The sequence below is a fragment of the Vulpes vulpes genome, chromosome 12 (genome assembly GCF_048418805.1).
Source record: "Vulpes vulpes isolate BD-2025 chromosome 12, VulVul3, whole genome shotgun sequence".
NCBI lineage: Eukaryota > Metazoa > Chordata > Mammalia > Carnivora > Canidae > Vulpes > Vulpes vulpes.
In genome coordinates, this window is record NC_132791.1 from 154305752 (window position 1) to 154318439 (window position 12688).

The following is a 12688-nucleotide window of genomic DNA, read 5'->3' on the forward strand; positions in this document are numbered from 1 at the left end:
CCTCTTTGTAAATATATGTCTTTTCCTAATCCACCCTAATTGCCTTTTCATTTTCTCATTTGTGTATTTTAGCCATCAGCAAACTTTTTCTATAAAGGGCCAGATGGCAATTATTTTAGACTTTGCAGGCCTTTGTGATCTCTGTTGCTACTACTCAACTCTGCTAATGTAACACAAAAGCAGCTGTAGACAGCCATACATTAAATGAATAAGCATGGTTGTATTCCAATAAAACTTTATTTATGGACACTGAAATGTTGAATTTCATGTACATTTCCCATATCATTGCATATTGTTCTTTTGACTTTTTTCACCCCTGCAAAAATGTAGAAACCATTTTGAGCTCCCCGGCTGTACAAAGCTATGCAGCAGGATAAATTTAGTATGCTGACCATTGTGTGGTAATGTCAGATGTACTTTATACATATAAGTTCTGAATTTTCATGAGCTTCAATTTATATCTCTTCTTTTGTCATTAATGCTTTTTATTCCTATATGAGAAATCTTTGCTTATTCCAAGTTCCTGAATATGTTCTCCTTTGCTTTATCCTAAAAGCTGTGTTTTGTCATTCACTTTTATGTCAATGATTCATCTAGGATAAAGTTTCATGTATGGGGCGAAGTAGAAGTTTAACACTTTTGTTTCTATGTACTTGAGTTATCATATACCTTTTCCAACTTAATAATGTAGCCATGACTTATCTGTTGCATGAAACTTTCCTTGATGGCTGAATGTGGAGCTTACAACTGTCAGCTATTCATTCATTCAACAACTACTATTAAAGGCTTATTATGTACCATGCCAGACACGAAGGAGAGGATTGTCTTTTGGAGAAACCAACTAAATCTCTGCAGTAAAATGTGGTAAGTGCCATGATAATATTGCAAGCATTTGTTTATGTTTTTCTCCTACTAAAAATGAGTCATTTGAAGAAAGAAAGGGACCATAGGGTTTTTTTTTTTTTTAAGATCTTATTTATTTATTCATGAGAGACACACACAGACAGAGAGAGGCAGAGATATAGGCAGGCAGAGGGAGAAGCAGGCTCCACGCAGGGAGCCCGACTTGGGACTCAATCCCAGGTCTCCAGGATCACGGCCTGGGCCAAAGGCGGCACTAAACCGCTGAGCCACCTGGGCTGCCCAGAGCATAGGCTTTAATTTGGTTATCTCTAGCACCTTCCATGAACTCTAGTATAGAAAAGGTGCTCATGAAAATTTGATGAGTGATTGAGTGAATAAATATTCATATACAGTGAATATACATATATTCATATAGTACATCTGTATACAGAATATGTACATATATGAATTTAGCGAATAACATGCATAAATGCGCATATAAACACAAACATAAAACCTTCTACCTCTTGCTCCCAGACACACAAGCTAAAGTACCTCTTGGGCAACCACTAATCTCTGTGTACATTAGTCAGAGGGCAAAGTTTACACCACATAGATTCAAGATAAAAGTCCTGATGGCTCTTGTATCAGACTGCCCTTGTTCAAATCCAAGCTCTATTCCCCAGTTGCTGTGTAATCTTAGATGAGTTACTTCATCTTCTTGTGGCCTAGTAACCTACCCATAAAATGGGAAAACCTTCCTCATAGAGTTGTTTAGAATATTAAATAGGTGCATACATATAAAATAATCAGAGGCCTAAAAAGCTCAATGAGGACAGGAATTTTTGTCTGCTTTGTTCATGGCTGTACCCCTAGCTCCTAAAAGAGTGTTTGGTACATAGTAGATACTCAGTAAACACCTATGCTGCATGAATTACAAACAGCTAGGTCAGGAAAATCTCAGTAATTGTTGACTATTATTATTTCTTGTATGATATAAAAGTTTGAGATTCCCTTTCCAGTCATTCCCCATCCCCCATGGAGGACAATTTCACCCGTTGGGAATCATAGCATTTTTCGACAATGACACAAGGTGGCAGCATCCGTCTCCTTTTGAGGTATCAGCCACAATCGTTTTAAGGTTTCTAGAGACCAACCCTGCAACATCGCTATTTGCAAATGCCTCATCCATTCTAGATTCTATTATTCTAAATAACAACATTGTTTAAATTATTATGAGGTCAGCTCTTAACTGTCCTAATTTCTAGCTAAAGAAAGGACTACTGGTGGTAAAAAGATAAAAATACTGACATCAATCCAGGCTGCTTTACAGTCAGTCAGTACCACTACCGTTTTGTGTTCTTAAAACTCTGGTTTTGTAGCAAATAACTGCTCAACAAATAGTGAGCCCACATCTTCTGTTTCTGCTACACGTGGTACAACAATGTTGTTCCTTTCGGAGTCTGTAAGAAAAGACAAAACAAAATCAAACTGCTCTGCTTTCTCAATAAAGACAGGAGGCTAATTCTGCAGTCCTAAAGTACTCCGTAAACCCACCGTTAAGAAACAGAAATGTCTAAGCACCTTTGAGGGGGAGATCTTGTGATATAAAGAAAAGAATCTTGGTTAAGAAATGAAGAGACTTGGGATTCCAGTGGTTCTTCCAAAATCTCCTTACCTTCAACCTTAAACTAAGTTCCTTTCCTTCCAGAACTCAGTACCTTCCTTTCTTTCTTTCTTTCTTTCTTTCTTTCTTTCTTTCTTTCTTTCTTTCTTTCTTTTTGTACCTTTATTTCTAAAACAAAGATAACCATCTTTGCCTTACCTACTTGAATGAGATCAGTGAACCTAAATACCTTTAGAAACTGTAAAGGGCTCTCTCTATTTTATACTGCATGAGCTAAGGTTAGAATCATTTCCATTTTACCAACGGGGAAAACCAGTTCTAGCCAGTTAAATGGGCTTGCCCCAGTTTTCTCATCTATAAAATGGGCTAATGAAAGCAACTCCACCTACTTCTGTGAGTTGTAAGGATAAAATAATAGATGTGAAAGTGCATTTAAAATGAATGCACCCTTACTTGTACAAGATTAGTTTAAACAAAAGGCTTTTCTTGGGTTTCACCAACAATCCTGAAGGAAAAAAATATGTAACTAAGTAGTCTTAAAAAACTAAGCATGTTTGATTTACTTCAGAATTTCAGGAAATTGCACATTAAAAAAAAAAGAAATAGGAATAAAGAATCTCAAGGTATCATTGGATTTAGGGAAGGATAAATAAAATTAAATGGTATATTCACAGTTAGTAGTCGATCAACACTTCTTGAATATTTGCATTTAAATTAGGTGTACCGTAGAAATAAAGTCTTTGCTTAAAATCTTAACATTCAACTAATATTCATCCACTGCCTATTTTGTAACAAGTATTTTCAAAATGTATTCTTTCATTTTTAATGTTCTAGTCCTCAAAATCAGAGAGAAATAGAAATTAAATAAAAATTTAATGAAAACCGAAAGTAAAAGTTGAGAAAACAGATTCAGAGAAGTTGCTCAGCTTGCCTCAGGTTAAACAGCAGATCCAAGATATTCAGACCTCAACTCCCAGCTCCTTCCTGCCCTTTTCTTAGGTGCATTACTGTGGAGGCTTCTACTCACTCCTGTAGCAGCACTCCTGAAATTGCATCCAGCACTTACAAAAGCAAGCTAGCAATTTTCATTTAGTATAAACCGGAGGTGGAGTGTACAGGTTTTAAAGAAACTGGATAAAGGGGGTACTTCAGAGCCAAAACTTATCTGTCTTCTTAAGTGAATTTCAATGGCTTGCTTTGACCTTTGGACTATACACTCACTCGGAAAGGCACTCAGTTACCTTTCCCCTAAATATTTCCAGAGCCAATTCAGGTCTTTTCAAAAAAAAAAAAAAAAAAGAAAAAAAAGAAAAAAAAAGATTAATTATTAAATGTTAGGGGTTAAAGAGAAAGAGAAATAAAATTATGAGGTAACAAGAGATCTTAGAAACGAAAGCCATTTAAATCTCTCGGGAGGTATCAGTTGTTTAAGAATGATGTGCTGTTGTTGCCACACATAATAAGTTAATCTTAAAAAGTCATTTATCCCTGCTGATGTTCCAGTTTTTCTACCGGCTAGTGTAGTGAACGAGATGCCATTTTCAGGTGTGAATTTTGGTCACCTGTGTTTACTGGGAATTGTAATTACTTAAACTTTGAAATGACACGATTCTAAACTATGGACTCTGCTTCACTGCATTTTACTTGTTCCATTTTAGGGTTAAAGCAAGGAGGCTTTCAGGTTTATGGGTCTGGTTAGGTGGTTTGACTTTCTATTACCTAAAGAATGATATTGACACTGTGCTTATGACTTGTTCAAGTCATTTTTAATGAGTATCTATAGTATTTCCTTCCCTTGAAGATTAATCCAAATATAATACTTGTTTGCATACAACTATATGCATCAATTAACACTATAATCTTTTTGTTATGAAAAAAAATAGCCCACAGAGCTCTGTAAATGGAAATATAAAACTTACTTAAACATCCATTAATTTTCCCTCTTATCTGCTCCTGGAACACCAGACTTTTAGCCTTCTTAGTAAGTGGCTGAGTTCAATCGGAAGGACCTGAATATTTGGTTCCTAGCATTCAATCTAGTGCCAGTGAAAGTTAACAATGTTACCCAGTGACTTTAGAGACCAACAAGATTGAGGAGTTGTAATACCATTTAGCTACAGTAAAAGCCTGGCTTTTAAAATGTTTATTCTTAAATTAATAAAAGTCATTTCACAGATAAGGAAAAGCAGACAGGAAATGTAAAGGGAAGTAACTCGAAAATTCAAATAATACAACAGAGTAGTATAGAATGGACTAAAATCAGCCACCTGGGTGACACAGGTGCCAAAGAGGAGGGAGCAATGAAAGGAGAGGCATCCGCAGTTTCCAGAAGATTTGCATTTACTTTTAGGTTGGAGTCCCAGAGATACAGTTTGGTGACTTAGAACTTCAAGGATGATTATACTAATTACAAAGAAGGTTGGATGGGCAAGAGAAAGACACTAGAATCCCTGAATTCCTTTCAAAATGTCAATAATCACATTGCATTGTTTCTGCTATTTTAACATTTCGAGAGGTGTTTCTCACTGAAAAGCTATCTAAGGAATTTATTCTTAGTTATCCTGGCTTTTACCTGCTGCTATTAAAATTGAGAATGCTGTGTTTGACAGGCACCCGGATGCTCCCCGCTCCAAAACTGTCTTGGAGATTCCAGAAGACAGCAATTTTGCCTCTCTTTGCCAGCCGGATTTGTTGCACAGCCTGGACTTGAACTTAGTTCAGCAGACACCAAACCCTGTGCCGGGTACTGAGGAGAGGCCGTGGAGCTGAAAATCCATAGAGCTGACTAGTTTTACTAACTATAACACCAAATCAGACTGTGATCTGTGCCACAAGCCTGTTATAAACAAAGCATTGAAGGTGAAGTTAATTCTGTCTGAGGGTCAAGGAAGGGCTCAGAGGGAAGATGACATTTCAGGGGACTCTAGAGCAAGAGAAGCATTTTGCCAGCTAGAGACGGGATAGAGGTGCATCATAACCAGAGGGAGTAGGAGGGCAGGGGTGTGAAGTGCCAAAGGACTGTCCCAGAAAGGCCAAGTGGTTGATGGTGGCTGGATATGGGGGCTACTGAACCCCATAACGAGTCAGTGTAAATGTATCGAAAAGCTACAACTATTTCTATTTCTGGATTCACAAAAAGAGATACCTGGAATAAATACCCATTAATCGTCAACTGTCTGCCCAGTTCTCTGGTAAGCACTATAGAAGATGTAGCGGAAGACCCATGTCCTGGGGATATTTATATGTCATTCTCTCTGGAAGAAAGATGAACTCACATAAAATAACGTGAAATAATACTACAGCCTCCAAAGCAAAGCATTAGTTTGTCCCAGAAGCCAAGCTAAAGATGATACCTCCAGAGAGCCCTCCTGCTGGGCTGGACTTCCCCCTACCCCCACCCCCCATAGTGGTACATGCAGACTTAAGGCCAGCTCAACCAGCAGAGAGGCTTGAGGGCTTGGGAGGCCTTCACCTCAGAAGCAGGAATAAAGTTCACGGTTCACCCTTATATATAGCACTTCTATGTGCCTGGCACCGTTCTAGATGCTCACATGGATTAACGAACTCAGTTTTCACAACTACTATATTTGGGAGAAAGAATATATCCCGGTATCTCCATTTACATATAGGGAAACTGAGGCACACAGCCACAGCCAGGATTCAAATCTACAGGGTCTGGCTCCAGAGTATGTGTCTCAAGGTCTAGATGCTCACATGGATTAACTAACTTAGTTTTCACAACTACTGTATTTGGGAGAAAGAGTATATCCCGGTATCTCCATTTACATATAGGGAAACTGAGGCACAGAGCCACAGCCAGGATTCAAATCAACAGGGTCTGCCTCCAGAGTGTGTGTCTCAAGTTCGTATCCTCAGAATCTGGTGCTGGGCGTTTCCCGAGGTATTTTCAGGATAATACGATTCAAAGCGAAATAAATACTCGAAAGCCCCAGATCTGTAAGGGAGGAGAAATGCATGCTCGCTCTCCAGCCTCCACTTTGGTCCGACCCCAAGGCCAGCAAGAAAAGGTTTCTTTTTATTTACATAGTTTTCCTTCTGGGACAACTTGGTGTTTCTGAACGCTAGGGGCTCCCGGATTCTCTGGTTTGAGAGTAACTTTTCCTTTTAGGATTTTTTTTTTTTTTTTTTTTTTTTTTTGGAAGGGGGTGGGGGAAAAATGTGGCCTTAATTATCCTACGTCTTAGGCTGCTTAAGGAAGGGGCTGTGCTTTCGGGATCTCCTCGGAGCCAAGTAAGGAGGTCCCTCTCTTTCCCTCTGCCTCTCTCTCTCTCTCTTTTTAAGAGGACCTCGTGCAATAAAAGTGCAGAAACAAACCCAGGCGACCACAACAACAGCAGCCGCGGCGGCAGCAGCAGCAGGAGGAAGAGGGAGGAGAACAAATTGGGAGCTGGGGCAGGCGCTCCGCCGGGCCGGGCTCGCAGCAGCTCCCCATTCATTAAGTGCGCGGCCGCCGAGGGAGGTGGCCGAGCGCTCCCCGCCGCCCGCCCCGCGCGCCCCGCGCCCCCCGCGCGCCCCCCGCGAGTCCCCGCTCCCCGGCCCCGCGCACGCCCCGGGGGCCGCGAGCGCAGCGCGGAGGAGCGGCGGGGAGCGTCCCCGAGCAGCCCGAGCAGCCGCGGCCGGGAGGCGGGCCGGGCGCGCGGGTGTGTGGCCGCCGCCGCCGGGCGTCCTCGCGGGGCCCGAGGCTCGCGCCGCAGCCAGCGCCATGCAGAACTACAAGTACGACAAGGCGATCGCCCCGGAGAGCAAGAACGGCGGCAGCCCGGCGCTCAACAACAACCCGAGGAAGGGCGGCAGCAAGCGGATGCTGCTCATCTGCCTCGACCTCTTCTGCCTCTTTATGGGTGAGCTCTCCCCCGACCCCCACCCCCCACCCCGAGCCCGAGCCCGAGCCCCAGCCCCAGCCCCAGCTCCAGCCCCAGCTCCAGCTGCAGCCCCAGCTCCGGCCCCAGCTCCGGCCCCAGCGCCAGTCCCAGCTCCAGCTCCAGCTCCAGCTCCAGCTCCAGCTGCAGCTCCAGCTCCGGCCCCAGCTCCAGCTCCGGCCCCAGCTCCAGCTCCGGCCCCAGCTCCGGCCCCAGCGCCAGCCCCAGCCCCAGCCCCAGCCTCAGCTCCAGCCCCGGCGCCCGCCCTTCCCCGGGCCTGGGGGGCGCCCCCGGGCCACCGGCGCGCGGCCCCGCTGCAAGGTCCCGCGGAAGGTGCGGGGGGCGGAACCGTGACCCGGGGCGGCGCGGAGCTCGCTGCCCCCGAGGACCTCCCGGGCGCCGGGCCGCTGCCTGCTGTGCGTAAACACCCCAGCCTTCCGCTCCCGCAGCCTCGGCCCGGCCGGGCTGCAGCCAGGCTCTCCCCGGCTCCCCCCGCAGGTGGCGGGCTGGAAGGTGCGCCCTGATGCGGGCGCTAGGCGCCTACTGTGTGCGGGTGGTAGGCGGCGTCTCGAACGTAGTTTCTAGCAGCCCTCGGCCCGACTCTGTGCGGGATGGATGAGGAGCCCCATTTCACCGACTGGGAAACTGAGGCGCTGCGACTGGAAGCCCAAGATCAGGGTCGCGTCTGGGGCGCACGATTAACTGCGGTCTCAGAAACTTTTTCCAAACTAGTTGCATGCCCCGGTCCGAAGAACCGGTGGGCTCTTAAAAAAAAAAAAAAATGGGGCTGGGGCGTGAGGAGCATTTATGAGCTTGCCGGGGGCGGGGGGGAAAGCTATTGACACGAATCTACGGGAGTTCCAAGGTTGAAGTCAGAGTAGAATTATTATTATTATTATTTTTAAGCGATTCATGGTGTAATGGAAAGCGCCCAGGACTTCTCCTCTAGAGCCCTGCTACTCTGCCGCTTGCAGGGTGTGCACCTCCTTGCCTCCTGGGCCTCGGTTTCCTCATCAGTTGAGTGAGTGGCTTGAATTAGATGCTCTCCTAAGGCCCCTTCCTGCATTAAGAACTCGGATTAGGTCCAGGAGCTGTTTTGCCAACTCTGCTAACTGAAGAAACATCTGTGTTCCCAATTCAGTTCCCTTAAAATAGACTCCTGCACGGAGACCTAAGTCCCCTTTGAAATGGATTCGTCCGTGCAGATTGTGCGAACCCGAGACGTAGGGGGCCCGAGGGTACCCTCCTCTTGTACCTCGTGAGTCTTTCTGCAGCAAGGTCCTCACTGAGGTCCCTCTGCCCTCGGCTGCACTGTCCATAGTAAGTTTGGGAGTCAAAGGAAGATGGGACGCTTAGAATTATTATTAAAAAGGTAGGAATGGTCCCCTTTGGGTACAGAGAGACAGCTGTGGGTGAAGTTGTGGTCTGTGGAAGGGAAGAGGTGACTAGTTCAGGTGGCAAATCCCCCTCCCACCTCTCCATAGAAATGGGACATTAAGATGCTATGTAAAGGAATTGTCACTGGGGGGCCTGCCTTCCTGTGGGCCGCTGGCTTATTATCCTGCACAGTGGGAAGATTAGTATTTAACGTCTGCTGCCAAGCTATTGAATTTTTAAAAGGCCCTCCCTGGTCCTGGGGGAGTACAAGGAGAACACTAAACACATTGAAGCTGTTTGCTGTAAACTTGTCTGGAGCTTCCCAGTGTTTACTGGTGTGTTTTGTTGGTGGTAAGGTAAACTCTTCCCGGCCAGGCCTGTGCTGAGTACCCTCCTACCTCCTACTTTGTGATTAGGAAAGCAAATCTAGAACACGCCTGACAGCCTTTGTACAGTTTCATTGTTCTCCTCCCCTCTTCCACTCTTCTGATTTCAGAAGGCAGTCCCGAGAGATGGTGCATTCTTATTAATGGGAAAAGAAGTGTGAAGGAATTTGCAGGAGGACACACCTATCAGCTGTAGTTTAGCCAGGGACACTGTTGTGCATTGAAGGTGCAAGTAACGTTTATGTTTGCACACTTCAGGTCATCTGCCCCCACTCTCCCTGTGTTTCCCCTGAAAGCTGACATTCTATCCCTAGCTATTTATTACATTTACTCACTGTTGGTCTGTTTGAATAAATGATTCTGTTTACCTCAAAAAGGTGGTAACTGGACCCTACATTTTATTATGATGCACGTCATAGCTATCTCTTTTAGGGGTATATCCTTGCCATTAAAAAAACAAAACAAAACATCAACAAAGGCATTTTCCAAGTGACTTATTATCCGTGTCTCCTCTATGCATAGACCAAAAAAAAAAACATCACTAATTTAATGCCTAACTTGCCTTTAATAGGAAAAACTGTAAGGTAAATACTTGAGAAATATATGCAGAAGAACTCTGTTTGGTTTCCAAAAGAAAATTAATAACACGACATGTGATTTTAATATCTCCTATACAACAGTCTCAAAAAACTGTTTCTTCTTGGTTCACTTTTTGCCTAACACTGTCAGTATGATTTAATTTTTATACAGTTTATTGATCATATGGTCTGGATTACAGGGCACTAATATATTAAAAAAGAGAAACATAGTTTTCTGTTTATTCTCTCACAGAAATATATACCAAGCTTCATCTCCCTTGTATCTGGAAAAAATAAAAGCTGATGTGCTGCATTAAGTGTTATGTGAGTGGAAATATGCAGGCAGTTGAACTTGTTTCATGTACCTTCTTGGAATGTTAAATTCTTAGCAAAAAATAAAAGTCCACTCTTGTTTGAATGCCCAAAGAGTCTGGTGACCGAGAACACCGAAGGGAGTTTACCTCCTGATGAACAGCTGTCTTTGCCAACTAATTGCTTTTATAAATACAGTTAAGAATCTTTGTGTGACATTCCTTTTGAAACCGATTTTGTTTTCCTTTCAATTACATAGTATGTACCGCCTCCTGGTTTTCATGCATTGGTTCTGGTGTACCAGGTGACATGAGAGCAGCAGAGGATGTTCCCAGGCAAGAAGGGAGGAGCATCTTCTGTCTTTCTAAGCTCTTTTAGCCCCTTCTTAATATAAATGTGTGTTCTCTTTGCTATAATCTTTATGATGAGATTATCTCCATTTCATAGGTGAGAAAACCATGTGTCAGAGAGGGGAGGCCCTGAGATGCACCCTGAAGTCGATTTGGGATTTGGGTCAATGCCTCATTCTCAGTGAGCAGGACTGGAGTCCATCTCCCTTTCAAACTCAAGATTCTTATCAGAAAATCCCGAGGCTGTTTGCAGAAGGTCCTGCCTCTCTGCATTTCCAAGTTACCCATTTGCGCCAAAGCAAATGGATAAAGGTGGTTGAACTCTCCTGGTCAGTGATACGGTCTTGTTGCTCCACAGTGTTGTTTGGATTTGGAACTGGTTCTGAGACTAAGTAATGCACAGATTTTTGAGGGCACTGTTTTACCCCATCGGCCAGCGGTTCCATAGAAAGAACACCGGCAGTACGTGGCTGTAGCAAAATGCAGGGATTTGGTAAACCCGAGCTGAGCTTCTACGTCCCTGCTTTCCCTCTTTCCTGTCGCTCATCCCAGATATTTACTGAGTGCCTCCTTCCAACCCTTGCACTTGGAGGGCTAAGCAGTTTTAGGCAGGTCCAGCTTTTCCTGTGTGGACTTTGCTCAAGGTCCTTCATCCTTTGGGTTCAGTTAGCTCATCTGCAAAACGATTAGCAGAATGACCACTTCGCTATGTTGCTGTAGGGATCAGAAAAAGTCTTGGATGTGAAAGGTTTTTTTTCTTTTTAATCTCTCAAGACGTGGGCAAATAAATGCAACGGATTTATAACCTGAAGCCCTTTAAGAAGGTTTTGTGGTTATCTTCGTATATCATGTCTCAGGATCATAGGTAGATGAGACCATGAAATAAATATTCAGTAATAATACAGTGAAGACCATAGAGCTGCCCTTCAAATAGGAGAATGTCCCATTTGCCCAGTAAGCTGAAGACGGATGATTTCCATTCATTTTGACTCTAGCTGAGAAGGCAGCCCCTAAAACTAAGCAGACGTCTTGAGCCAACTGGTCTTCACAGTGTACCCTGAGCCCTCTTTAGGGAAGGTTCTTGTGTTCAAAAAAACTGTTCCTCATTTGGTTTTTGATACCAGAAGGTAGGTGAGCTGAACTTATACCAAGAGGGGTGGGAGGTATTTGAAGAAGCAGGTGCTTCATCAGTCTGAAAGGCCGGACTCATGTGCCATTCCCAACCAGGAAAGACAGTCAATGGGTGGAATATGATGAAACAGGGAAAGAAGTTCAGGCAGGTAAAAAATTAGAATTTGGATGCTCAGCATCCATGCTGTGTAATTTAGTGGTTCTAGAATGTTCTTGGCCTTTCTTTTTTTAAAGATTTTATTTATTCATTCATGAGAGACACACAGAGAAAGAGAGAGAGTGGGGCAGAGCCATAGGCAGAGGGAGAAGCAGGCTCGATCCCGGGACTCCAGGACCACTCCCTGGGCTGAAGGCAGGCGCTAAACTGCTGAACCACCCAGGGGTCCCCTTCTTGGCCTTTTCTGATTTTCAGTTAAATGGATAAAATCCTAGAACTGGTTCCGTATATGGGCTACATAACATCATCTTGTGTTATTATTAAATTACTTTTCACTGTGGAAGAGAGGCAGTGTGGTATAGTGAAGAGAACAGGACTCTTACAGCCAGAAGCTTCAGGTCCAGGTTGACCAATGCCACCATCTGGTGGTGTGCTTGTGGACAAGTTGGTTTTCTGTGGATCTCAGTCGTTTGTTTTTTTTTTTTTTTTTTTTTTTTAATTCCATTGGTAAAATGACTGGTTGGGCAGGATCACATCTAATGTGTAAAGCTGCCACCCAGCATTCTGTGACAGATTTCTGGCAGAGGAATGACACGTTTGTTGAGTGTCTCCCTTATGCATGCACTTTGCTTAGCTCTTCATTGTACATTACCTCCGTGAGTCACCGCAAAAGTGATGAGCTTACAAACGGGAGTTCTGGCCTTGGAGTGCCACTTTGTCGCTGCATAACTTTGAAGAAATTTGCTTGACTTTTCTGGGCCTGGGTTATTATTATTATTATTATTGCAATAGAGGGAAGGTACACAATCATCTTCTTAGACCTCTTCTGGCACTAACAGCTTTATGATTCTGTGCTGGTAGACATCCTGTGATGTAGAAACCCAGTCATTCCATCATTCCTTCTGTTAGACTATTCATCATGAATTGTTAGATTTTTTTTTTTTTGACCAAAGAATTAATGCTGACAATTAGCTTATATTGGTATTCATTCTGGAGGGAAAGTAAATGCTCTTACTAAAGTTAACCCAATATGCCAAGAAACTAGCT

General features: G+C 43.8%; 1 protein-coding gene across 2 annotated transcripts in view; it reads left to right on the top strand.

Annotated features, from left to right (window-relative positions):
• The first annotated feature begins 7024 nt into the window (after positions 1–7024).
• PLPP3 (phospholipid phosphatase 3) overlaps positions 7025–12688 on the top strand; it is an 81144-nt gene continuing 75480 nt past the window's right edge. For both annotated transcript variants that reach the window (XM_026007006.2, XM_072730823.1), the window contains exon 1: positions 7025–7332. In XM_026007006.2, coding sequence (XP_025862791.1) covers positions 7194–7332 — 139 coding nt within the window. In that variant the 5' untranslated portion in view covers positions 7025–7193. The remainder of the gene's footprint in view (positions 7333–12688) is intronic.